The sequence below is a fragment of the Lissotriton vulgaris genome, chromosome 8, assembly GCF_964263255.1.
Source record: "Lissotriton vulgaris chromosome 8, aLisVul1.2, whole genome shotgun sequence".
NCBI classification, from domain to species: Eukaryota; Metazoa; Chordata; class Amphibia; order Caudata; family Salamandridae; genus Lissotriton; species Lissotriton vulgaris.
The window spans coordinates 554,018,674-554,044,366 of NC_141696.1; the positions used below are offsets into that span (position 1 = coordinate 554,018,674).

The following is a 25,693-nucleotide window of genomic DNA, read 5'->3' on the forward strand; positions in this document are numbered from 1 at the left end:
TTAGATTTGTACAGTACATAGCTGTCCCCGCAACAGGGCGTCCCAGTGCTACCCAAAAAATACCCATAAGTAGTGACAGAGGGAGAGGGAGTTACACTGGGAAAAGCCAGGTCTTTATGGCTTTCCAAAAAGCTAGGTGATCTTGGAGCCCTTTAATACCAGTAGGAAGGGAGTTCTAGAGCCTGGCAGCCACAACTCTAAAAGAGCGACCACCAGCTCTGGCTCTTAAAACTCTGGAGATGTATGCCAGCCCTTGGTCAGCTGACTGCAGGCAACGGCTCAGGACGTAATATGTCAGCAAGTCTGATATGACCAGGGTGGCTTGTTTAGTCAAGATTTTATGGGCGACACAAAGTGACTTAAACTTAATTATTTTCTCCATCAGTAGCCAGTGTAGTTTGGGTAGAAACCGAGACACAGAGCATGTTTTTGGCAGTGCCAGTAAGGATAAATTACAAAACGAGGATTAGGAATAAAAAAAGAACCTATAAAGATAGATGCTGGGCAAGTATGCTAGCCGTAATTGAGTCCAAAGATGTGAAAGGGTTCTGGAAATTGGTCCAAAAAAGCTCTGGTAAAACATCAGGATTCCTGCACTGCCTAGTCCCCAAAGATAACTGGATGGATTACTTGGGGGAAATTTATGAGAAATGGCCAATGGCAGAGAAAGCAAGTGCAATATCCTGGCTATGTGTAAGGGAGGAGATAAAGGAACAATTTACCTCAAGCCATATAAGGAAAATAATATCCGGCTTAAACCTAACTTGGGCAGCAGGCCCAGATAATCTGCCTGCAGTGATTATAAAAACTAGGCCTGAATGGTGGGCAGAGTTTTTTGCAAAAATGTTCCAGGGGATCCTTAAGACAGGCATTGTGCCAGAAAACTGGAGAGGAGCTATTATAAGACCAATCCATAAAAAAGAAGGTTTAAATGACCCTAAGAATTATAGACAAATACATCTCCTTGATATAGGAGAAAAAGTATTCGCTAAAGTAATCCTAGGAATATTAAAGGGCTGGGCAGAAGTAAATCGAATTGTGCCCCCAGAATAGAGGGTGTGTTTAAAGAGGGACACCCAACGGTCGAATACTGCTTTGCACTCTGGTCCATTGCGCTGAATTTTAATTGAGCAGAGGGGAAATTTGTTCTGCTGCTTTGTGAACTTCTGCGCAGCATTTGATCTGGTGGACCGGGAGCAGCTGTGGGGGACTTTGACTGGATATAATATACCAGGGGATTTGCTAGGGCTGATTCAAGCACTTCATACCGATAATTGTGCCCAGATGATCTTAATTATAGATGGGAGTATGTCTCAGAAAATTCAGATCAGCAATGGGTTGAGGCAGGGGTGAGTCTTGGCCCCCCTTTTATTTTCCCTATTTATTGCATACTTGCCATCAATCCTGGGCATTGTGAGTGGGGCAAGCCCGAAACAAGACAGGAAACATATTTCTTGTCTACTTTACGCGGACGATCAAGTTAAATGAAACTAGGGGCCAGATGTAGGTAAAAGTCATTTACCGATTTTTAAATACCGAATTTTACCGATTCGGTATTCAAAAATCGGTAAATGAGATGTAGGTAAAAAATCGGTATTTTTTACCGAATCGGTAAAAGTCGTTATCTGACTTTCGGAATTTACTGATTTGGCAATTACCGAATCGGTATTTCCCGATTCGGTATTTCCCATTCATCCCTATGGGCCGAAAGGCCCATAGGAATGCATTGGAAATACCGAATCGGTAAATACCGAATCGGTAAATACAGAATCGGTAAATTCCGAAACGGGAAGCAAGCAAAAGTCAAACTAATGAAAACAGCCAATCAGGTGCCACCACCCTCCCCCTCCCAACCAGGAAGTGGCTAACCAGGCAGCTGCAACTAATTAGAATGTTCTGGAGAGGCAGTCAGAGCACAGCACAGACCCAGAGCTGCAGGGAGTGATTAGTTGTACTTTACCTCAGTGAAAATGGCCAGCAGCAGTGAGAGACAGAAGGCAGTAAGGAAAAGGAAATCAAAGTTCAGCAGCATGGAGCTGCAAGTACTAGTGGAGGAGGTGGTGAGAAACCACAAACAACTGTTTGGCAGACACTCCCTCACAGTAGCTGAGTCAGCAAAATGCAAGCTGTGGCTTGATATTGGTGAAAGGGTGAATGCTGTGGGAGTGACAAGCAGGAGCCTAGATGACCTCAAGAAACGCTTCTACGACATCAGGAGTCTCACGAAGAGAAAGATGTCAGAGCTACAGAAGCAGGCTGGTGTCACCGGTGGAGGCAGGAACCCAGCGCCCCCCCTGACTGACCTGGAGGAGTTGGTGGCATCTACCATCGAGCCAGACATTGTGGTGGGCTTGGGAGATGTGGACAGCACAGCCAGAGCTGGGAAAAAAAAGGTAAGACGCATGCGCAGCATGACACCCAATACCAACTTGCCTCCCTTAACCCTTTGTGCACAGGCCAACCCCAGTCCAGTACTGCTAGCACCATACAGGAGCAATGCATTATGGGAATGTAGTCAGCTAACATAAGACCATGTGTAACTGCACAGACATCAGCAAGGCAGTGAAAGTAATGCAGAATAATGACAGTAAAATGTGGAATGCATTTATTTTAGTGACTGTGACACAGTAGCACTCAGTTGACATACGCCTATTTATACCTAGGGGCAACATCAGCCAGTCAAGCCACAGCTACAGCAGGGTCTGCACCAGCGAGGGAGCAGAGTGACGTGCCAGGGCCAAGCCAAGTCCATGCCTCTCTGGAGGAAGAACACACAACTGTCACCTCCCAAGAAGAGGACACATTCCACACACCCGTGTTTCCCCACTCCCCACACCTCTCACAATCGCCTTCATTGCTTTTCTCTCCTGAGACCTCCCCAACACTGTCACAGCCTGCACCTGCAACCTCACCAGCCAGGAGGCGAGTCGTGGCCACACTGCCACTGATGGAGGCAGCTGAGGGAGAGGCCCAAGCCACTGCACCTGAGAGTCCTGCTGCACTGCAGCCCACCACAGAGTCTTTCACCTTGCGCAGACGGCAAGGCAGGCCGAGCAGTGCAGGTGTTCATGGAGAAGGCACAGTGTTCCGTGGTCTGGAGGGGAGTATGGTGCGAATCCAACGCCAGCAGGGGAAAGCAATACAGGCCTGCCACCGCCAATTTCGTGTCCTAAACAAAAAAATTGGAGAAATGGGGATGGGCATCTCAGACATGGTGGAAAACAACAGGGAGATATCAAAAACCAATGCTGACCTAGCTGCAGGAATGCAGCAAATGGGCACTGTAATCAACCAGCTGTGCTCAAAACTGGACAGCATTGAGCACACACAGTGCAGGGACGCCCGTGTAAACAATAGGGCAATGAATCGCCTAGCCACTGCCACATCACAGCTCTGCCGCAGAGGCATTAACATGCAGGAAAGCCTAACTCAGAACATGGCTGAGGTCACCAGGGGCATGGCTAGGATCACCACTGCCCTCGAGGCAATGATCATATCAAACACTACACTGGATCCAGCCCTGGATGTGGCTGAGGGAGATGATAGCAGCAGCCGCAGCAACATGTCAAGCGCTGTGGTTCACCCACGTAGGAGCAGCAGGCGCCCAGCTGAGCCTGCAGGCCATGAGGGAAGCAGTGAGCAACACCCCAGTGGCTCTGGGAAGCGCGGGCGCAAATGACTTGGCCGGTGTGGGTGATGTAACCCAGGACATGTTGTCCCCATCTTTCTTTACTTTGATTTGTTGCACTTATGTGGATTAACGTTGTGGCTACATAAACATACATTGGTGGCATACACTACCTGCCTGTGTCTCATTACTTACTCAGAAATAGTTGCTTGTAATTTCCTCACGTCTGTATCTGCCATCACTTGGTGTTGTCACTCCAGCAGGTTGTCTTTCAGGCACAGCATAGTCGTCGTCATGATCCTCGTAGTCAGACAATTCCACCTCAGTACCCTTCCTCACAGCCAAGTTGTGCAACATGGCACAGGCAGCAATTATCTTGCAGCAGGTGATGGGGGTATACTGCCTTGCACCTCCACTCTTGTGAAGGCATCTAAATCTGCTCTTCCAGGTACCAAAGGTCCGTTCTACCACATTCCGTGTACTTTTGTGGGCCCGGTTATACCTCCTTTGGCTGGGTGTGGAGGGGTTGAGGTAGGGAGTGAGGATAAATGAACGTAGGGCATATGCACTGTCTCCTAAAAGGGAAATGGGAATGCATTACTCACATTCATACTTGTACTTCTTACTGCAATAGGTGTGGGTGGGGTCGCACACTGTGTCTTACCTAGGAGGAATCCTTCGCCAAATTCCCCTGCAGACACCGTGCATAGATGCCGCTGTTCTGGAAAATATAGGAGTCGTGGCTACTCCCAGGGAATTTCGCTACAAGGTCAGTGATGACAAACTTTGCATTGCAGATCACCTGCACATTGATGGTGTGTGTGGACTTCCTATTCCTGTAGATGTATTCCGTGGCAGCAGGGGGACAAATGGGGATGTGCGTGCCATCAATGCAGCCGATGATATGGGGATATCTAGCCATCTGGTAGAATTCAGATTTGGTTTGAACCAGTTCAGCATGGGTGGCAGGTAATGCTCCATCCTCTGCAACATGGCATCAAGGAATTTGTGAAAAAACCTTGAGAGACTGCTCTGGGTCACCCCACCCACCGCAGCAACCACGCTCTGGTAGCTCCCAGACGCGAGCAGGTGGAGGCAGCACAGCACCTGTACATGGGGTGGAATTGCATGTGCCCTTGGGGTAGTGTGCTGCAACAGTGGTTGGAGGTCCCTAATTAGTTCCAATATGGTGTCTGGATCCAACCTGTACCCCTGCAGTATCTCAGCCTCTGTGAGCATGAACAGGGTCACCCTCTGCCTGTAGACCTGCTCCTGTCTCAGCCATTCCCTCTCTCCTTCCTCCTGTAGCCGTAGCCGTCTTGGGATGACATAAAATGCCACCATTGTGCAAACAGCATTGCATTTTGGGTCCATTTTTATAGGCTACACCTGGTTACCACCTGATTTGAATCCATTGTAAATACCGACTCTGAAATACCGAATTTGGAGCAAATTCGGTATTTCAGAGCTTACCTACGTCTCATTCTTCATTTTTTCCTATTTTTCTTTACCGAATCGGTATTTTACCGATTCGGTAAGTTTACTGATTCGGTAAATTTTCCGATTCGGTAAATATTCCGATTCGGTATTTTACCGATTCGGTATAATTTCCGATTCAGTGAATATTTTCCGATTCGGTAAATATTCCGATTCGGTATTTTATCGATTCAGTATATTTTCCGATTCGGTAAATTTACCGATTTCGCCCAATTTCTATCACCTACATACCGATCGCTCAATACCGGTCGGTAACGGCCGAAAATACCGATTTTCGCCCGTTACCGACCTACCTACATCTGGCCCTTGGCCTTTTCCTTTAAGTAGGAAGTGCATGTTTTTTCTCTTCTCGGTTTCTTTCCCCCTTGTTCCTCCTAACTTGTTACTGCCCCTGTGTACTCTTAATTAACTTTCCTCTAACTGCACACTCTACAATGATCTCCATCCTGCTGCCCATTTTAATGTTTCTTTTTTGACAGCTGCAAAGTTCCTCCGGGATAGTCGCTTCCTTTTTATTTTTATTTATTTTTAAGCTTATAAAGCGTGCGGCTACCCCCCAACCGGGGTGTCCCGGCGCTAGGGACTTAGAGCAGCAGGGATGTCTAACGCGGCTAAGGGTTGGTGAACAGCCAGGTGTTTAAGTTGCGCCGAAACAGAGATTCAGATTCAGTCAGCCGCAGACACAGTGGTAGGCTGTTCCACACTTTGGCAGTCACAACTGCAAAGCTCTGCCCTCCATTCTGGAGCAGCGGAAACGGGGAGGGTGGAGAAGACAGAGGTGATTCGATCTGAGAGCTCGAGCAGACCGAACAGGCTTAAGCCTACATATGAGATAAGCAGGCCCTTGGCCCTTTAGTGCCCTAAAAGCCAGGACCAAGGATTGAAACAAGGATTGAAACTGGATGTCATAGGTCACAGGCAACGAGTGTAGTTTCATCTGATATGGGGCTATTGAGTGACGATAGGGGATGTTGCATATCAGCCTTGCTGCAGCATTCTGCACAATCTGCAGTCGTTTTAATCAGATCGGCTGGAGCTCCCACATAGAGACTATTGGCGTAATCCAGGTGCGATGTAATAAGAGCTGGGGTGACGGTCCTACGTGAATACAGATGCAGGAAAGGGAGAATTGTGCTGTTCATACGAAGTTTGGCAAAGCATGATTAGGTGACCTTATTAATTTGAGTCTTACATGACAGTTCATTGTCAAATTCGAAACCCAAATTTCAAGCTGATTTTACCGGTACTGGGGGAGGGTTAAGCTCAGACGGCCACCACAGTAGAGAGGGAAGTGGGGCACTTTGATTGAAAAACAGAACCTCTGTTTTATCCATATTAAGCTTGAGGGTAGTGAGGGTCATCCAAGATGAAATGTTAGTCAGGCAGCGTCTAAAGTTGGCAAAGCTACCGTCAGAGTGAACTCTAAATGAAAACACAAGCTGAGTGTCATCAGCATAGGAGATCACTCTGACCCCCCAAGATTCAACTACCTCGGCCAGAGGTGATAGATAGACATTAAATAATGAGAGGGCTCAGTGCAGAGCCTTGAGGGACGCCGCAACTGAGTGTTTTTTCCTCCGAAACAAAAGGTCGGAGGAAGACCTGATGAGTTCGACCACTCAGAAAAGATCTTGTCCAGGCCAAAGGGATTTCCGTATCACAAGACTGTATAGTCTATCTAACAGAATAGAATGCGAGATGGTATTGAAAGCCGCGGACAGGTCGAGGAGCACCAACATGGCCTCCTCGCCTGCATCCACACATTCACAAATAGTCTCAGTTACTTCCAGCAGAGCGGTCTCTGTACTGTAACCAGATCTAAATCCGGATTGTGAGTCGTGGAACAATTGGCTGGACTCCAGATAGCCGGACAGTTGTTCTTGCGCGACTTTCTCCAGTACCTTGGCTGGTTTGGAAAGGAGCAAAATAGGACAGTAATTGTTGAACACCGAAGGATCGGCGTCAGCTTTTTTCAAAATGGGAATCAACATGGCCTGTTTCCACTATGTGGGGTACTGACCTGTGAGTAAAGACGAGTTCCGGAATAAAATTAGTGGAGCAGTGATGAGTGGGGCGAGAGTGCTAAGCACCTGGGCAGGAACCGGGTCCAGCGGGGACCCTGATTTACACAGCCGCATTTTCATCAGGGATGTTTCCATAGAGATAGCTTTAAATGACACAAACGCCTCCTCCTGGGGAACTTTAAGATCCAGGGGAGGGATTGCAAGGGCCTGATTGAATGAGGCAGAGTTATCAATGATTTTATCATGAAAGAAATTAGAGAGACCGTCACAGAGGTTTTGACTGGGCAAATCGGAGAGGCAAGGGCTGAGGGTTTAGCAAATTCTTTCACAATTTTAAACAAAGTTTTTGAAGAATTTTCAACAGCGCTAATTTTACCGATAAACTATTCCCTCATAGTAGAACGCTTAAGTTTGTGGAATTTTTTTATTGCGGCTCTATAGATGGCTTTAGCGAAAGGATCATAAGTTAGTCGCCAGCTGTGCTCAAGCTTTTTGCAATTGCTCCTTTCAGTACGTAGGGCCGGGGAGAACCAAGTCGCTGAAGGTTTTGACCTGGAGGAAGATAAGGGTCGCACCGGGACGATGACATCAGTAGCAGAGGAGAGACGAGTATTAAAGTTAGAGACATTGGTGTTCAGATCACCAGAAGTCTGCCAGGTAGAGCTAGCAAGAATGGGTGCAAGAGCATTGCAAGTAACCTTATACCATTTCCCTGGCTTTAGTTGAAGTGGCAGTAGGCGTGGGCGGAAAATCCGTTCCGCTCGCGGATTTTGCGGATTTTCGGGAAATCCGCAATCCGCGAGATTTGCGAATTTCCCGCAAAATCCGCAAATCCGCGAGCAGCGGATTTTGCTCGCACTGCTCGCACTGTTCGCGTGAGTTCGCGCCCCGCGAATAAGTGCAAAATTGCAGAAATACGATCTTAGCAAAACTGAAAGTAACTACTTACCAGGTTCAAAAGTTCAGGCTCATCATTAGTAGCCATTTCCTGGAGTGCTTCCTGAGGGGCCCCTCCAGAGTTCAGTTGCCAGTTGAAACTAGTATGTGACCCTGCTCTGAACCTCAGAATAGTTACACATATGCCACAAAGGTCCTGAATTACAGCTAAGGGAGCCAAGCAGGAGCCAGGCTGGAAGTTAAAATCCATTAATCAGCCCCTAATTCATTATTGTCAGTTGGGGCAGGGCAGGTGTTGTAACTAATTTTGCAACAATGAAAGCACTTAGCAAGTGCAAAAGATCACTAATCAGGGCGCACTAAGGAAGCAGGTGCCAGCTAAAAAAATATTCTGTGACACATGAATCAGCCCCAAATTAATTCAGGTCACTTGAGGCAGGGAAGGTGTGCTTTGCTTTGCCGAAAATAATGTACACTGGACAACCAGAGGGTGTGGTGATGAAACAGAGGGTGGCATGGGTGGGCCAGAGGGTGGCATGAGTAGTCAGAGAGTGGCAGTGGTGACAGAGAGTGGCAGTGATGAAGAAGAGTGTCCCAAACAGGCTGGACACGTAGAAACAAAGAGTTCGCGAAACTTGCGACCCGACAGGTAAGTTCGCAATTTGCGAAAGTGTACAAAACCCTCGCGAACTGGCAGAAACACGGGCGAACACAAAAAAAAAAAAAATCCGCAAATTCGCGGGAATTCGCGGATTTTGCGGATTGCGAATCCGCAAATCCGCAAAATTCGCGAACGCGAGATCCGCAAAATTCGCTCATGCTTAAGTGGCAGGTGGCAGGGAAGTGGCCAGCCTAAATGGAATCAGGTAATGGTCCAACCAGTTAAGAGGTAGGGGAGGCGAAGTGGTAAGGCCAGAATGGTTTGTAAATAAGAGATCAAGTGTGTGACCAGCTTGATGTGTAGGGCCCTGCATCCGCTGGAAAGAATTGAGGCCCTCCATGGTGTCAAGGAGAGATCTAGCCTTGGAGCATGCAGTATCGTCTAAATGCAGGTAGAAGTCTCCCAGGATAGTAAAATTGGGATGCTTCAGAGAAAGGTCAGCGATCGTAGCGAGGACTTTGGTAAGAAAACGAGGGGAAGCGCCAGAGCGGTTATATAACAGAACACCCGCTAATATTAAGTTAGTTGCATCCGAGATGCTAAACTACATAGCTTCAATAGAGCCGATGTTAATGAGTTTTCTAGATGCGACCTTCCAGTGAGAGCGTATTATTACAGCGATCTCTCGACCCACCTTAGTGCCCGTACGACTAATCAAAACAAAACGGTAATCTGGGGGAATGGCAAGATTAAGGTCAGGGTTGGAGGAATCTTTGACCGACGTCTCTGTCAGAAACATTAGGTCCCAGGAGTGAGTGGAAAAGGAAAGCCAAATATCTCCCGCGTGGCGAGGGAGAGATCTGCAGTTAAGCAGACAGGCCTTGATAGAATCAGGGGGGCTAGAAGGCGTGGCTCCCCTTACAAACGTGGAGGGCCGTTCACTGGATGGACTCAATGTAAATGGGCATTTGTCACAGCTAAAATAGTTGGTTAGAGGCCGGGAGAGAATGCAACGTGAGGAACAAGTGCAGTCCCCTTTTCTAAGAGCCAATAGTTGGGACCTGGACCAGCATAATCTTGTAGCAGGGGGACAACCAGCAGCATGGCTGGTGCTGGTCGCGGAACGGGGGCAGACGGGCGCAGATGGGCTTGCCTTTGGTGCACCTTTGGCGCGCCAGCGCGCGCCGGCTGCGCGCGTCCACTGTGCGCAGGGAATGACATGTCCCTTAAGTAGCTGGAGCGCTAACCCCTGACTCCACCCTCCCAAACCGGAAGTGACGACCGGCCGCCCTCACTACCCTCCAAAACAATCGGGCAAGCCTGCGGTGGACCGGCATAGAGACTGAAGAAGTGAAGGTGCGGGGCTCACAAGCAAGAGATCGAGAGTCAGGTAGAAGCAACACAATCCTGTACAAGTATATTCAAAGTATTTTAAAAGCGAACAATTTTTAGGGAAAAGTAAGAATTAAAACCTGAAGCAGCTAGCGCGAGGACATGCACTGCTTCACAATATCTTTTTTTACGTTTTCAGTATTAATTTACCTTTATATAATAGATGTCTGTCTTGTTGAAACAATAAATTGCAATGCCAAAATGGCTGCTGTTGTATTATAAAGCATTTATACCAAAATGCGTATGCGTGCATTTGTATCAATTATGATGCACTTGTGGCCATTCAGTCACAATACACAATGCACTGGCACACTCTTAGCAGGCAAGTGCACTTGGAACAGATGTAGAAACCCTTGATAGTTGTGATGCCCATCACAAAAATATTTTTTAAAAGGTACTTTCACACAAGGGTGCTTAGAAAAATGTAAACAATAATAAAGAATGGGAAGGAATAAAATGTCAGTTTTGGCCCTGTCCCTAAAGTGCACTTCTTTTTATGGTGATGTGCACGCATGATCAGGTAAAATGCAGTCACTTACAGTATAAAAGAGCCAGTGGCTGAAGAGGGCTTACTCCTTGTCCATGATGCATGGTGATGTGGGCAGAAGCAAAAATGTGAATGACACACGAACAGGCCAATGGATGACATGGGCTGACCTAAAAAGCCTCCGTGCATTAGTGGCATAACACAAAATGATGTGCCCTTCTGCAGAATGTGAATAGGGGTCCTAGAGTCTCCCATATCTCACCGATACTCATTGGCCTTGTGCTGATGGGGTTGAGGACCCCCTGTGCCGGAGGGGCTGCTGGAGTCTGCATTACGACCCTGCTATGTATGTATGTATGTATGGATTTTATTATATGTACTTAACATCTGAGGGTATTAAGCAAAACCGGCAGCAAGACAAGGGTGGTGATCAGGGAGAGAGGTGATGAGCAAGTCCCTATAAGAGTGGGGGGGCTGGACAAATGACTTCTTTGCCTGTGCCTTACAACGTCCATGACAAAAATTTGACTAATTACGGTATGTTAAAAAAAATATATATACCGACTCCAAATAACTTTAGATAATAGTTTCAGGCAGCAGCTGTGGATTTCGAGAGCCCTTTCACAGCTGCATTAACTTTGTGGTTAACTCTTCTCAAGATGCGTTCCTTGATAAGACTTTGTGGGGCTTCGTGAAATGTAGATAAGCATCCCTCCAATGATTGCATGCTTTTCCTTTGTTGTATGCAATGCTTCATTGTGGCGCCTTTAGATCTGAAATGGGAGCGGATCCCCCATCTGTTTTGCTCAATGTGGTTGCCTAGAAACCAGGTGAAGTGAAGTGCTGAGACATTATCACTCCTTCATATCTCAAATGTTCTGTATTTTTCACAGTGATAGCGTCCTGGCTTTCTAAAATCTAGCCATGCTGCACATCAAAGCAGATTGCTGTTTTTCATTCTGAATGCACATGCGCGCGGGGATGTCCCCGGCCCATCTGTTTCTGGGCTGACAAAGATAAACAGAATCGTTTCTTTTCAAAGTTTGTGATCTATTATTTGTGGAAAACAGGCATTTACAGTGGGTGGGTAAAATACAACTATTGTTTATTTACGTTGGGTGTAAAAAGTCTGTGTGTGTGTGTGTGTGTGTATACATATATATACATTTATGTAGCACCTACTACCCCTGATCAGGCATTGAAGTGCTTTTCGACAAGTAGTTGTTGTTTATTTTGTTGTGTGTGCGTCCTAATATTTATTCTCTTGCTCTATAGGAAGGCTTCGTTCTATTTCGCTCCTTGTATGTGGTACTTTGCACTTTGTTGTTTTATATGTCTGTTTATATGTCATGGAGAGGTGTGGCTCACTGGTTAGAGGCGGCAGACCTGTAAGCAGAGAACGGCCGGGACCAGGGTTCAATTCCTTATGTGGCAGGGTCGTGGACCAGGGGTCAACAGACTCGATAATTCTCGCCTCAGTGCCTACTCTAACCAGGGAACACACTCGGTAACTCTGGGCATTAAGCTTGCCTCTTCTCTACAACGGCCCCCCACAGACGCCGGGGATGCCTGGTTTCACCCTGGAGATACCCAGAAAGGGACCATCTCACAGGGAAAACCAGGATGGCTTCCCCAGCGGTCTACAGCGCCAGGACACTCGGGTAGAGTAACAGTGCGCTTTACAAGAATCCCACATTTACATTTACATTTTATCGTCCCCTCTATTCCGTGCAGTATGTATGATAACAGATTTTAAGGAGGCCGCCTAGTACAAGGAAAGGACTATCTATTGAATTAAATGCATTTCTTGTTTTACCGGTTGTGTCATTTTGTGGACTTCCATAGGAGGTCATATCATAATAAAACTTGATACTTGATTTGTGACAAGTAGCGCGCCACTCTGGAACCAAAGGTGAATTAGTGGTGGACTAGCAGAGGTAACTGTGGCATGTTAGTTGGATGACTAGGATAAAGGATGGATAGAGGAGGGAAGCATTTAGAAAGGGTTATTTGGAAGTTCATAGTAGTAAAAGAGGTGTGGGATGAGTCAGAGGGTGGAGGTACAGGTAGTTTGAAAGAGGAAAGGGATGAGTCATGGAGTTGTAGTTTGAGAGGTTTGGGGTGATTTGTTATTTATTTTTTCTCCACAGCACATATTTAGATACTTCATCACATATAAAAGCTCCACATATATAAAGATTTTAACATGACCCGGGTATTCAAAATAATCAGGAGATATAGCATTGTACTACATAAAGTCCAAAATGTACATGCATGGATAAATATTTCGAAACCCAGGCTTCCATTTTTTGCAGTTAATAATATATTTTATGTTATTTACTTATTTTTTGTTTTTTGTATATATTTGTGTGTGTGTGTGTATGTGCATTTGTAAATCATATGTTTAATTTTGTTCCAGCGCTCTGGGCCAACCTTCTTACCAATTGTCCTCTGATAGATCTTGTCTTTCCCGCCTGAGATGTGATGGGAGTTAACATTAACATTAACATTACATCAATAAGTTTCAATTAACAGTGTGACCCATTGGTCTACACATTAAGGGCAGGAATCAGTGACTATAGTTAAAGAGGTTTATTATAGATTAGGAATCAGGTTAAGGTATACAAATCTTAGCAGCATGTTCTAACGATGCAGAGGAACAACTGGATAACCCAACCTACTAAAGACACTTAGGCATACCAGCATGAGAGAAAAAAGAAATTCTGTCACAGCAATACAACAGATCAATTGCAAGATTTGGTGTTCAGAGAAGTTTCTGGTGCTCTCTTCTATACATGAGTAAACTCTAGAATCATCAAAGTTTAATTCGAAATAAAAAAGGTTGTTAAATTAGGAAAAACATGGCAAAGGTAAGGAAGTAAAGAAATAAGTAAGGTAAAGGAAGGTGTCAGCATTACAGAAGCTCAATCAAGAGTCTTCTTGGTTCAGGGAAATTTGAATGATAGCCTAAGCCACTCTCATCAAAAGTCAAAGGGAATAAGCATAGAGTTCTAAACCTCTCAAAGTCCAAGGAACAGTGGCAGCAATTTCAGACAGTGTAGACTCCAGTTATTTGCAACAAAATCTCCCAAGTACCATCCTTCTTTTCACCTTATAAAGGGTTCAATGGTCCTTTTCCATTCTCACTTTGTAAGCTGCAACATTTACGAAATGTCCCACACTGAACATGGGAACGACATTGTCCTTGTTCAACCAAGCCATGTTGCAATAATGCTGAGTAAGACTCTTCAGTTAACACTCTGGCTCGCCATGTTCCTTTGTTAAGGTCTTCTCAGGCTCTCTCGCTGTCCTTAGTACAGTATTGTTTCTATTCTCAAACTAACAATGTATATGAATGCTCTGGCAAGGGAAAAGTCATACAGGCAGAAATGGAAAACTGGATTTTGTGCAGAATGAAAAACAGGTCTAGTTAGGGTAACGTTTGGAGTATTAAAACAATGAGGTACATTTATTATGCATGTACACTTTCAAACACAAATGAATATAAAACTTGTCAGTATATTAGATGCATATTACATGTGGCATACAGTAAAATCTTTAATAGATTGTTTCATTCTTTCTACCAGTGTACTTTTAAACCATATGAATTTAAAATTTTTATTGCAAGAATGAGTTGGACTTGCATGGTATTTCCTCATGGATTATAAATTGGACTTCCCGTTGGTGCCAGCAGTAGAATTTATTTACAACAAGGGGTGGTGAGGGACAGAGTCTCTGAATTAAGCAGAAAGCTCTCACCCAGTCAAGAGATCAGGGCTAGATCCAACACCGTTTTTTAGCTCACTGCACCATCCCAGTTTCAGAACCTGGCTGTATGCAAATTAGTCTGTTCCTGTCCCAGTGCATGATGGGAACAGGGCAAACCAAACTACAAAAGCCAATTCTTACACTGGGAAGGAAACAAGCTCCCGGGGACCGGTTTCTGGCATTACAGCCGTCTTCGGCCCGGTTTGCTTGAATCCTGATGGTGCAATGAGCAAGGGTCTCACATCTGAGAATACCCTTCCACGCTTAGGGTGGACAAAAATATTTACAACAAGGGGTGGTGAGGGACAGTGGAATTTATGCAGCTATTGTACGCTGGTCTAGATTTGTTATCCTCTTACAGTTAGTACCCTTTAGTAATCTTGTCCAGTGTAATGAAAAATGTGTATGCCCACAGTGACTTGTGTTGCACGAACTACTCATTCCTATATTTTTAATTGTTTCTTAAGCTGTGCGTTCTTTAGCTTTAATTACACGAGGTGTCGAAATAAAGCTTATATGATTTGAAATCTTAAATACATCTGTGTAAGTATGGCTAAGAACAACATTTTAAATGAAATATACAAAACATTAGTGCACACATTACATAAACTGTTACTGTTTGTAAAGTACAAACATTCTAAATAAGTGAAGGTGGTTTATTAATCTATTCTCCAAAGAACACCTCATTTAATATGGTTAAGGCGCACAGTGCTATGCATAAATGTTCTAATTCTACATTGAATGCACTTCAAAAATGATGTCAAGTACAACTCCTTGCGTTAATGTTGTTAAGCCACACAGGAAACATGTGTCAAGTACACGTTTATGTTAAGTATTTGGAACATGTAAAAGTAGAGCTACAATTATGCTGCTTAAATTTATTTATTTGCTCATTTATGTAGTTTTTGCGAGAAGATCCACCTTCAAGCTGATTTGTATCATGCAGTCATCCAATTTGCTTATTTTCTTTTGTCAGGTTTTGCTGTTTTTAGTAGTATTAGGATATGAAAATCATCCAGGAGCAACTAATAGCATTTTTGTACTAAATGTATTGTGTCTAGATCTGTGTTGGATGTTACTTTTCTTTCTAGGTCCTGAAAATTCAGTGTTTTCCAAGGTTGGTATATGGTTGTGGGTAAGGTGGCCTTAGGTGTGATGATGTGTGGGGCCTTGTTTTGGAAAGCTACCAGATGTTGGTCTGACCACATGACTGGAGTAATCATTTGGAAGGTAACAAGTTCTGGATTTGCAAATATTTTATATCTAGGTTGTGTCCAGTGGTCTGTGTGGGTATTGGGACAACCTGATATAGGTTTAGGGTCTCTAGGCTAGTGATGACAGTTATTGGATGGGCATATTAGATTAATCAAACCAATTGCTTGGTCACCAAGGATTTATAGGTTGGAGTGAAGTGTCAGAAGGTTTGAAACTGTGTCGGGAAATGTGCCAAGGAATGTTCCATTACTATGTGGTGGTCTGTAACGAAGGAGGAAGTGACATGGGATAAATGCTGGTGCAGTGTTGCATCTAGTGACGGGGGTCTCACAAGCTTGAATGGAAACGTCCTGAGCTTTGGTGAGAATTATTTTTTGATTATAACAGCTAGTCTGCCTCTTCTTTTGCCTATGAGATTGTGTGTGACAGTTTGATAGCCTGGAGGAACAGCTTCATGTGATACTGGTGATATATCTATATATTCACTTAAAACAACATAGCTTAAAGTAACGTTATAGTTAGGTGAATATATCAGCCATTTTTAATGTTTTTAACAAAACAAAACACATAAATTCATCAGCTATAGTTAGCAGAGCTGGCTATAACTTGCGTCCAAACCATACACCGCTTATGACCCACATATTACATCCCTTATGACATATTCTCTGACATCATTTATGACATTACTGATGCCATCTCAAATGACATCATTGATTACATCACTGATGACATCATCCAAGCTTCTTTTATACACATTGCTCTATAAATGGGTATAGTAGTAGAGCTATGAAAGTAAGTGCAAAATAGCTCAGAATAATATAAACCAGGTATATTGTCACTGACATATAATCACCTAACTAAAAGGTAACTTTAACCTTTGTTTTTTTCCAGTGAATTTCTATGTTTTTTTCAACGTAAAGTAATATTAAACTACCATAAGTAAAGTAAACCCCCACACCTCTCCAAGACTTCAGCCGTGCGTGGCAGGGGGGTAATGGCCACAGGGCCTAGCCTGGCAAACCCCCAGGAGGCACTCAACCCCACTCTGAACGTGGCCTTTGGTCAAGCACAGTAGGGGGTTAGCCACAGGGCCTGGTCTGCTCCCAGACCCTTTGGCCAATCCACTTGGAGGCAGTCACACCCCTGCAGACTGTCAGCCTAATGCTGTGCACAGCCTTTTATCGCACACGGCCTGGAGTTGCACACAGGGCCTAGCTTGCACACAGGCCTTGTGTCCTACTCCCCACAGGAACCTAATCCTACCCCATGCACAGTCTCTGCTTGTGTATTGTGGTAAGGATAGTCACTGGGCTAAATCCCCAGCAGGCTGCCAACCCAACACAATGCACATACTTTGCTGTGTGCAGAATAGGGTTGGCCTTTGCGCCCCAGGGACCCCATTCACTGGGGCCACATGTAATAAAAAGAGGAAGGGAGCCGAGTGACCCTCTTCCTTGAGCCTTGTTAGATCTTGGGGACCCCATCCTTCAGGGCATTAAACTATTTTAAAGGGGGGAGGCCATTTGACTCCTCAAGACTCAATAAGTCTTGGGAACCCAGTCAGGAATGGGACTATTTTTAAAGAAGAGGGAGGCCACATTGCCCACCTCTCTGAGCTTTATTAGGTCCTGGGGAGCCCAACTCCTGGGCCATTTTTAAAGTAAAGGGGAGCCACACTTCCTCGCACGCCAAACCTTATTAAGCCCTGGGAAACCCATCCCGCACAGCCGCAACTTAACTGAAAGTTGAGAGGAGCAGTGTGTCTCCCACTAGCTGTTTTTGGCCCAAGGGACCCTATCCCCGGGACCTAATACACTATTTAAAGACCAACCCAGAGAATTTAAATTTCTTTGTACGAGTGAAATCTGAACCTATCTATAACATCCATGTAACCCTTGTTTTTTCTGTGAGTTTCTAAGGTTTTTTATATTCTATTTCCTAACTATAATGTCCCAGTAACCTTTGGTTTTTAAGTGAATTTCTAACGTTTTTAAATTTAATTTCCTAAGTGTAATCTCTAACGTTTGAGAGTAAGTGTGTGAGTGAGTGCATGAGTGCCTCAGTGGGTGTGTGAGTGAGTGTGTGAGTGTCTCAATGGGTGATGTGAGTGGGTGTGTGAATGTCTGAATAGGCCCGGGAGTGGCTGCATTAGTGTCTGACTGGGTGTGTGAATGATAGTGTTCGTATTTGAGTGTGACTGTTAGTAAGTGTATAAGTGTCTGAGTGGGTGCATGGTGTCTAGTGAGCATCTGAGTGGGCCTTTGAGTGAGTGTGAGTGCCTAAGTTGGTTTGCGAGTGCCTTCCTGCGTGTGTGAATCAGTCTATGTATGAGTACATGAGTCTCTGTGCAGGCCTGTGAGGGGTTGTATGAGACTCTGAGTGGGTGCATAAGGGTCTGGGTGATTTTCACATTGGGTCTGTGAGTAGGGGTGAGAGTGTCTGAGTGGCTTCGTGAGTGCTTCCATGAGTGTGTGAGTCAGTCTGTGAGTGAGTGTATAAGTGTCTGAGTGGGTCTGTGGGGAGGTATGTGAGTTTCTTTAGTGTATCTGTGAGTGGGAGCATGACTGTCTAAGTGGCTGTCTGAGTGGATATGGGAGTGTCTGAGCGAGTGTCTGAGTGGGTGTGTGAATGTCCGAGTAGGCCTGTGAGTGGGTATCAGAGTGTCTGAGTGGGTTTGTACTGCCACCATAAGTGTGTGAGTCAGTCTACGAGTGAGTATATGAGTGCCTGAGTGTCTCTATGCATGAGTGTGGGTGAATGAGTCACTAAGTGAATATGTGAGTTGCTGAATGGATGAGTGAGTGCATTAGTCTCTGAGTGGGTCCGTGAGCGACTGCATGAGTATCAGAGTGGGTCTGTGAGTGAGTGTGTGTGTCTCTGAGTATGTCTTTGAGTGGATGCATGAGTCTTTTAGTGGGTCTGTGAGTGGGTATGCGAGTGTCTAAGTGGCTCTGTGAGTGGGTGAGAATTTCAGTTGGTCTGACAGATGGTGCATGAGTCCCTGAGTGGGTCTGTGAGTGAGTGCATGAGTCTCTGAGTGGGTGTGTGAGTCTGAGTGGGTCTATGAGTGGGTGAATGAATGTGAGTGGGTCTGTGAGTGGGTGTGTGAGTGGGTTTGTGAGTGGGTGTGTGAGTGCTCTACGTTTTATCTTTTTCTGTGTTTTTTCCTTTTCTGCTTGTTTTTTTTGCATTCTGTTTTGCCCTCTTCTGCTGTTTTAATTTTCCTGCTCATACTTGTCCCCTCTGTTTGGCCTTTTCTGGTTCTTTTTCCGCCCTCTATTTTGCCTTTCCTGGTAATTTTTCTTTCCTCTTTTTTTGTCTTTCCTGCTCATTTTCTACTCTTTGTTTTTTTACTTAAAAGTCCCAGGGATCAACACCTCTCTGGGTTTCGCTGATATTGAGGGTGGGAGCCGCTGGAAGCCCCCTCCTATTAGCTCCAAGAGCCTCTTGGTCCACCACCTTCCCTGGGCTTTATTTTTATTAAAGTAGGGGGCCCACATGGATCCCTCCCCCTGGGGATTTTATATACCCCAGGGAGCATGACCTCTCCGGGACTAACTAAATAGGGACCATGACCTCCCGGGGCCACATACTTTCATTAAAGTGGGAGGGAAGTTATCCCCCCTGCAGGCCGATTTTGGCCTGGACACCCGATCCCCTGGGGACCAGCCTTAAAATATGTGTTTTTTTCTAATAACCGCCTGGCCTCCATCCCTCAGTCAGATTCGGCCTTGGGGACCTCTTCCTCCAGGTACAGGTCTTAATTGAGTGGGGAACGGGGCCACATAGGTGGGTGAATGGGTGTGCAAGTGATCTTCTGGGCCTCTGAATGGGTGTGTCTGACTGGCTGTATGGGAGTGTGAGTGGCTCTGTGAGTATGGAAATGTGTGTGTATATGTTGGGTGTGTGAGTGGGTGTGTAAGTGGCTGTGTGAGTGCCTTTTTGGGTCTATGAATGGATGTATGAGTGATTCTCTGGGTCTGTGAGTGGGTAGGTGTGTGAGTGGATGTATGAATGTATACATGGGTGTGTGAGTAGCTGTATGGATGTCTGAGTGGGTGTGTTAGTGGGTTTCTGGGTCTCTGAGTCCATGTGTGAGTGGCTGTATGGGGCATGAGTTGGTGGATGTGTGGATGTGTGAGTGCCTGTATGGGTCTATCAGTGGGTTTCTGAGTGGTTTCTGAGTGGATCTATCAGTGATTGTATGGGGTGTGAGTGGGTGTATGTGAGGCTGTGTGAATGTGTGACTGGGTGTGTGAGTAGTTGTGTGGGTGTGTATTCTTGGGTGAGTTGGTCTGTGAGTGGGTATATATGTTTTCTAATTGGGGTCTGGATCTGCAGATCCCCTGCAGATTCACACAGCGGCCCCACTGAGCACCGTGGTTGATCCGCAGATCATCGCACACCAGTACTTAAACACTTTTGGACAATTTCTTACCCATAAAAGGTCCCTCACAGACCCCACTATCAGTCTCATGGGATACCTCTATCCTGATGCCTTATATCCTATTTATACGTTATTCTCCACTTCGGGAACCGTGTCCTGATTCACAAAATGGCATCCACAACTTTTCTCTCAGGTTGCGGCCTGCCAATCATGGCATTGAACTTGGCGCACCTCCTGATGCACATAAATCTTTTTTCTTTAATTTCCAAAATTACTGAATAGATTTACACCAAATTTTAAAAAGCACTCTTTTTAGGACAAAATCTAGCTTTCTGCTGAATTTGGTGTAATTCTGTTCAGTGGTTTGGACTATTGTCATGTCTAAAATCCCTGTGGGAAATTCCATGGGGAAAATGTGTTTTGGTGCCCCCCCCTTTTTCTCTGCCCCCGTTTTGATGGATCATCCCAAAACTTTCCAGACAGGAGCTGAAGTGAATGGCACACTAGTTTTCAAAATTTTGTGATGATTCTTCAAACAACATCACAGTTATTAGCGAGAAAAAAAATGCTTTTCCTATGGAAACTAGGCCCTAACTATAACTACCTACTGGCAACCACTAATACAGACACACACACACCCCAACACACACACACTCACACACATGCACAATATGTGCAAGGGCCTATTTTTTTCTTAGGAGCTTTCTGCTGGTGATTCCAAAATGCATGGCTTTTCAAATTTAAAAGATACCTAGACTTTATTTCACCAGGAACCTCATACTTTCACCACCCTATCCTTCATGTTGCTTTACCTCTTCATCATTTTCTTTCTGATTCTCTTGGTCCTAGCCTGATAATGAGAAATATATCCCAGTATCCAAAATTATTGCCGTGCCCATTTACTGCAAGCACATGCACACGTTAAGCACTGCACCTTGTCACCTGGAGAAATTTGTGTAAATGAAAAAAGATGCAAAGGAAAGACGTAAACTGGTGTGTGGAGAAAGCTCAAGAAGCCTGGTGGGGTGGGGCATAGTATCAGTGCTGAAACATTTCACCATAGTTTCTAGTTCAGCTGGCAAAACATTTTTCAGAAACAGACTTTCCGATCTAAGATCAAAAAGTAAAATATATTCATGAAGTAGATATTGCTTACTAAAGTCATTTGTGACCTTCGTAATGTATTCATAATTTTGTCAAAGAACAGCACACTTTCTGAATGTAGGAATAAGCTTAAATATTTTTTACTTATTCAGGGAATTTATGTTGAGACATGCTCCATATAATATTTTGCTGATCAGTATGGTCACATATATATCACACCCTAATCCGTTGAATTCCAAACTAGCCCACTAAAAAAATCTGTTTTGTATTATGATTACAGAAAATAAATAATATTTGTAAAAAAAACGAATGCAGGCAACTCTGAGTTAACCTTCCCATATTTAAAAAAGCCTAATTTAATGATCGATTTAAAAAATCCGAATTCAATGGAATGTCTGACATAATATCGACAGACAGAATATCGAACTACAAAAATATCGGAACAAAAATATCGACATCAAAAATATCGGAATCCTATCTTCATAAAGGTAAGTACAAAAATATCGGAATTAAAAATATTGTTTTTTTAAATGTATTAATAATAATGTAAAAATAATTTTAAGATACATATAATTTTACAAATATTAAATAAAAATATTAAAACAAAATTAAAACTAATACATATACATTTAAAATAAATAAAACACTTAATAATTTAATGTAATTTTTATTTTTAATGTTATTTAACTAATGTAATGTAATATTTTTTTGTTTTGACCCTGTACGCCTGTACCCCAAAAACCCAAAACTGATCCTGAACCCTAAAAATATCCCTGTACCCCAAAAACCCAAAACTGACCCTGAACCCTAAAAATACCCCTTTACCCAAAAACTGAAAACTGACCCTGAACCCTAAAAATACCCCTTTACCCAAGACCTGAAAACTGACCCTGAACCCTAAACATACCCCTTTACCCAAAAACTGAAAACTGACCCTGAACCCTAAAAATACCCCTTTACCCAAAAACTGAAAACTGACCCAGAACCCTAAAAACTGAAACTGAAAACTGAAAACTGACCCTGAACCCTAAAAATACCCCTTTACCCACAAACTGAAAACTGACCCTGAACCCTAAAAATACCCCTTTACCCAAGAACTGAAAACTGACCCTGAACCCTAAACATACCCCTTTACCCAAAAACTGAAAACTGACCCTGAACCCTAAAAATACCCCTTTACCCAAAAACTGAAAACTGACCCAGAACCCTAAAAATACCCCTTTACCCAAGAACTGAAAACTGACCCTGAACCCTAAAAATACCCCTTTACCCAAAAACTGAAAACTGACCCTGAACCCTAAAAATACTCCTTTACCCAAAATTAATTATTATTATTTAATTACCAATTAATTATTAATTAACAATACCAATAAAGTAAATATATTAGCACATTAACTGTAATTAATGTAATTTAATACTTAATATTATTTTTCCCAATTAATTAATTAAGAATAACAAAAAATTATATATAAAAAAATTACTATAATTAATGTAATTAACTAATTAATAATCATTAATTACCAATTAAAATATGTACAAACATATATTAATTAATTAATTATTATTAAATTACTTCCCACCCTATTCCCCTATAAACCCATAACCCGCTACAGAACATATTTATCAATTAATCAATTAATTAAAATTAATTAAAAATTATTTCTCAATTAATTAATGAATAATTCCTACTAATTAATAATTAATTTAACATAATTAAATTACTTCCCACCCTATTCCCCTACAAACCCACAACCCGCTACAGTAGTAAAAGACAATATTTAATTAAATTACATTAACAATAAATAATAAAACATAATAAATACAATATAATATACACTAAATTTATTTAAAAATTGATATTAGTAACATCGAAGTTATTTATTTCGATATTATTGACATCGATATTTAAAACTTCGATATTACTGATATCATACTAATATCGATATTAAGACTGTCGATATTACTTACCTTCGATATTTTGTCCCATTGATATTTAAACTTCGATATTATTGTATATCGATATTTAAAACTCGATATTTTGTCTGTGTACCAATTCAATGCCCTGTACAAATCCAAATACATTTATAATAGGAAACTCTAATTTTATAAATTTGCATGAAATGTGTTATATGGTTATCTAGAATTGGTATCAATGGAAAAGCATAATAAAAAATCTCATTCAACATATGGACTCTTCAATGTTTCTTTCCGGTGAGGGATATTGAAAGATATCATTTAAAATGAAAACCTGAGTTATCAGTGTATGTCATATACAATTGTGATGTGCCTAAAAGTCCTCTCCATTCATTTTGTTAAACCCAGTAGGCCTCTACAAGTCCCTAACTTATCTTTTCAAAAGATGTTATTGGTTTTATGGGATTCAAAAAAATAGTGGGGAGGTAAAAGGGGATAGTATCAGACAGTTACAATGATGATAATCCTTGTGATGTAAACATGCATCAACTAATAAATCAAGATAAAATCAGATGGGTATATTTCTAAATCACATTTGTATGTTCAGCGATATTGAGGATGTAAAGAAAATCCCATATGAAGAGGGTGTGGGATGGAGTAGAGAGGGAGTATAACAAAAGGAGTAACCCCAGGAAAGTGAGAGAGGGAGAACGAGAGATGGAAAAGGAGAGAGAGAAGGGGAAGGAGAGAGATGTCACTGATGAAAAACTGGCAACTATCAGAGAATGGGAATTTTGTTTTAAGACCCTTAGCAGCATGAGGTGGGTTGGGTTAGACCTACCATTTGGGGCAAGGGAGTGTTATGTCTCAAGAAGGTTTCATTTTTTGCAAGTATGGATCTAGCTTATTCCATTGTTTCAGAGAAGTCTGACAGTTGTAGTCGTTGTTAGAAATGATGTTGTCTGTGCTTCTTGTGAAACAAACCCATGCCCACCAGGTGTAGTATGAGAGATTTTGAAATGATTTCCATTCTCATAAAATGTTTTTTATTTCTAACGTTAGGAGCAGGTCCATGAGACACTTGTCAGATTGACTCAGTTTCAGGGTGGGAGAATGGGGCCAGGGGGCTAAGGTAACTGTGTAGGGATTCAGGGATATCACAATGTTGAATATTGTGTTTATGGTTTTCTAAATCTCATTCCAAAAATGGTTGAGTTTTCTACATTGGAAAACATGTAGTAGAGGGTGCCTGGAGAGTTTTGGCAGTTACAGCATGTCTGAGCCAATAAGCCCTAATTTGGATAGTTTCTCAGGGGTCCAGTACGCTCCATGAAGTATCCAGTACTTATATTGTGAGAGAGTAGGGGATATTTTATTTTTGAGGGCATGTGTCCACATCCTTTTCCAATAGGTATAGTCTAAGGCAGAGAGTGAGGGGCTGGGAGTAGATTTGAACCATTTAGTTTCAATTTCAGAAGTGATTCTTTTGCTGGTGTTGGAAGAATTCAAGGATTTGTCAATTGTCGATGCTGCTTGGAGTTTCTTAAATAGTTGGCAGAGGAGAATCAAGTCAAAGTTGTGCGAGGTGTGAATTTTCCATACTGCGACCTTTAATTTGAGGAGGTTATAGAATTCAATGTTCCCAAAGTTGTGTGATTCTGCAAACGTTGTAGGTTGTGATGGTGGGCCTAGGTCTTTGAGGAATAAGATATTATTTGATGACAATGATGTCCATGATGGAGGCTCACCCTCAACTTTCATGTGTGTGTTGTTCCACAAAGACGCATAATTAGAGTTTGGGATTTTGTGTGGGAGCAATGTATCCAGTGACCTGATCACTGTAATTGTGTCTGTGAATATAGAGGGTTTTAATGGGATAGATTTCATTGTTAATCACGAGATTAGAGCGTATGGTTTTGATGGGGATTCTTCGATTTGAACCCACAGTGGTAAATCAAGTGTATTAGGTTGGAACCATCAAATGTCTTCTTTGATTAGAAAGGCAAGTTGGTATTTAGGAAAGTTTGGATATTAAGGCCTGCACAAACTTTGTTTAGTTTTGATTTCTTATGAGCTAGTCTATCTTTCTTCCCTTTCCAGAGGACTTTGGAGATTATAGGACCCTTATTTTGAAGAAGGTTTGAACGTTGTAAGGGAAACGTGGAAGTAACAAAGTTTATTTGTGGAGAAATCATCATTTTGATAAATTCCTCACAACCCTACTAGGTTAGGAATTTTGGTGACCAGGCAGATAAGGTTTCTTTGATTTTCTTTAGGAGAATCTCCTTATTTATTTTCTGTGTATCATCTAGGTTATTTTTAAAGTGTATACCAAGCTATTTGATCTATGAGGATTGCCAATGTAGTTCAGGGTTATTTAGGGGGAAGACTTCTGTCTTTTCACAGTTTAAGGTGTAGCCTGAAACCTGCACATAGGCATTTATTACAGAGAAGCTGAAACTTTTCAGAACTCACTCCCAATCAGTATTATATCTGGGTTGAATCAATCATCGTTCTTTTGCTCACTTTGCCACCCTAGTTCAGTCGGGTGGTGAAGTGAGCAAAAGAACAATGATGGATTTAAAGTACAGCGAAGGGTTGTCGGTATTAAGAAACGAGTGGCGCACAACATGTAGTGATTGAGTAGTAATGCAATAGTATTGTTGTTTGGTGCTGCTTGTTCAGAGAAAACCCTATAAACTCTGAAACCAAAGGGTGAGAAGGCTGACCCTTATGTTACATGAACTGTCAAGTCAAGCCCACACAACTAATACACTGA

General features: G+C 43.0%; 2 protein-coding genes across 2 annotated transcripts in view; both read left to right on the forward strand.

Moving 5' to 3' along the window:
- The window catches only part of NALCN (sodium leak channel, non-selective), a 2,672,759-nt gene that overhangs the window by 1,587,919 nt on the left and 1,059,147 nt on the right, over positions 1 to 25,693 (forward strand). The gene's annotated exons all lie outside the window — the stretch shown is intronic.
- On the forward strand, positions 1,971 to 3,679 carry LOC147697703 (uncharacterized). The gene is made up of 2 exons (XM_086933581.1): positions 1,971 to 2,393; positions 2,639 to 3,679. Exons 1-2 carry the CDS (start codon positions 1,971 to 1,973, stop codon positions 3,677 to 3,679), a joined length of 1,464 nt encoding a protein of 487 aa, XP_086789707.1.

Coding starts and splice junctions, on each gene's coding strand:
- LOC147697703 (XM_086933581.1), top strand. CDS start 1,971: ATGGCCAGCAGCAGTGAGAGACAGAAGGCAGTAAGGAAAAGGAAATCA. Junction 2,394..2,638: donor CCAGAGCTGGGAAAAAAAAG/GTAAGACGCATG, acceptor AGTAGCACTCAG/TTGACATACGCCTATTTATA.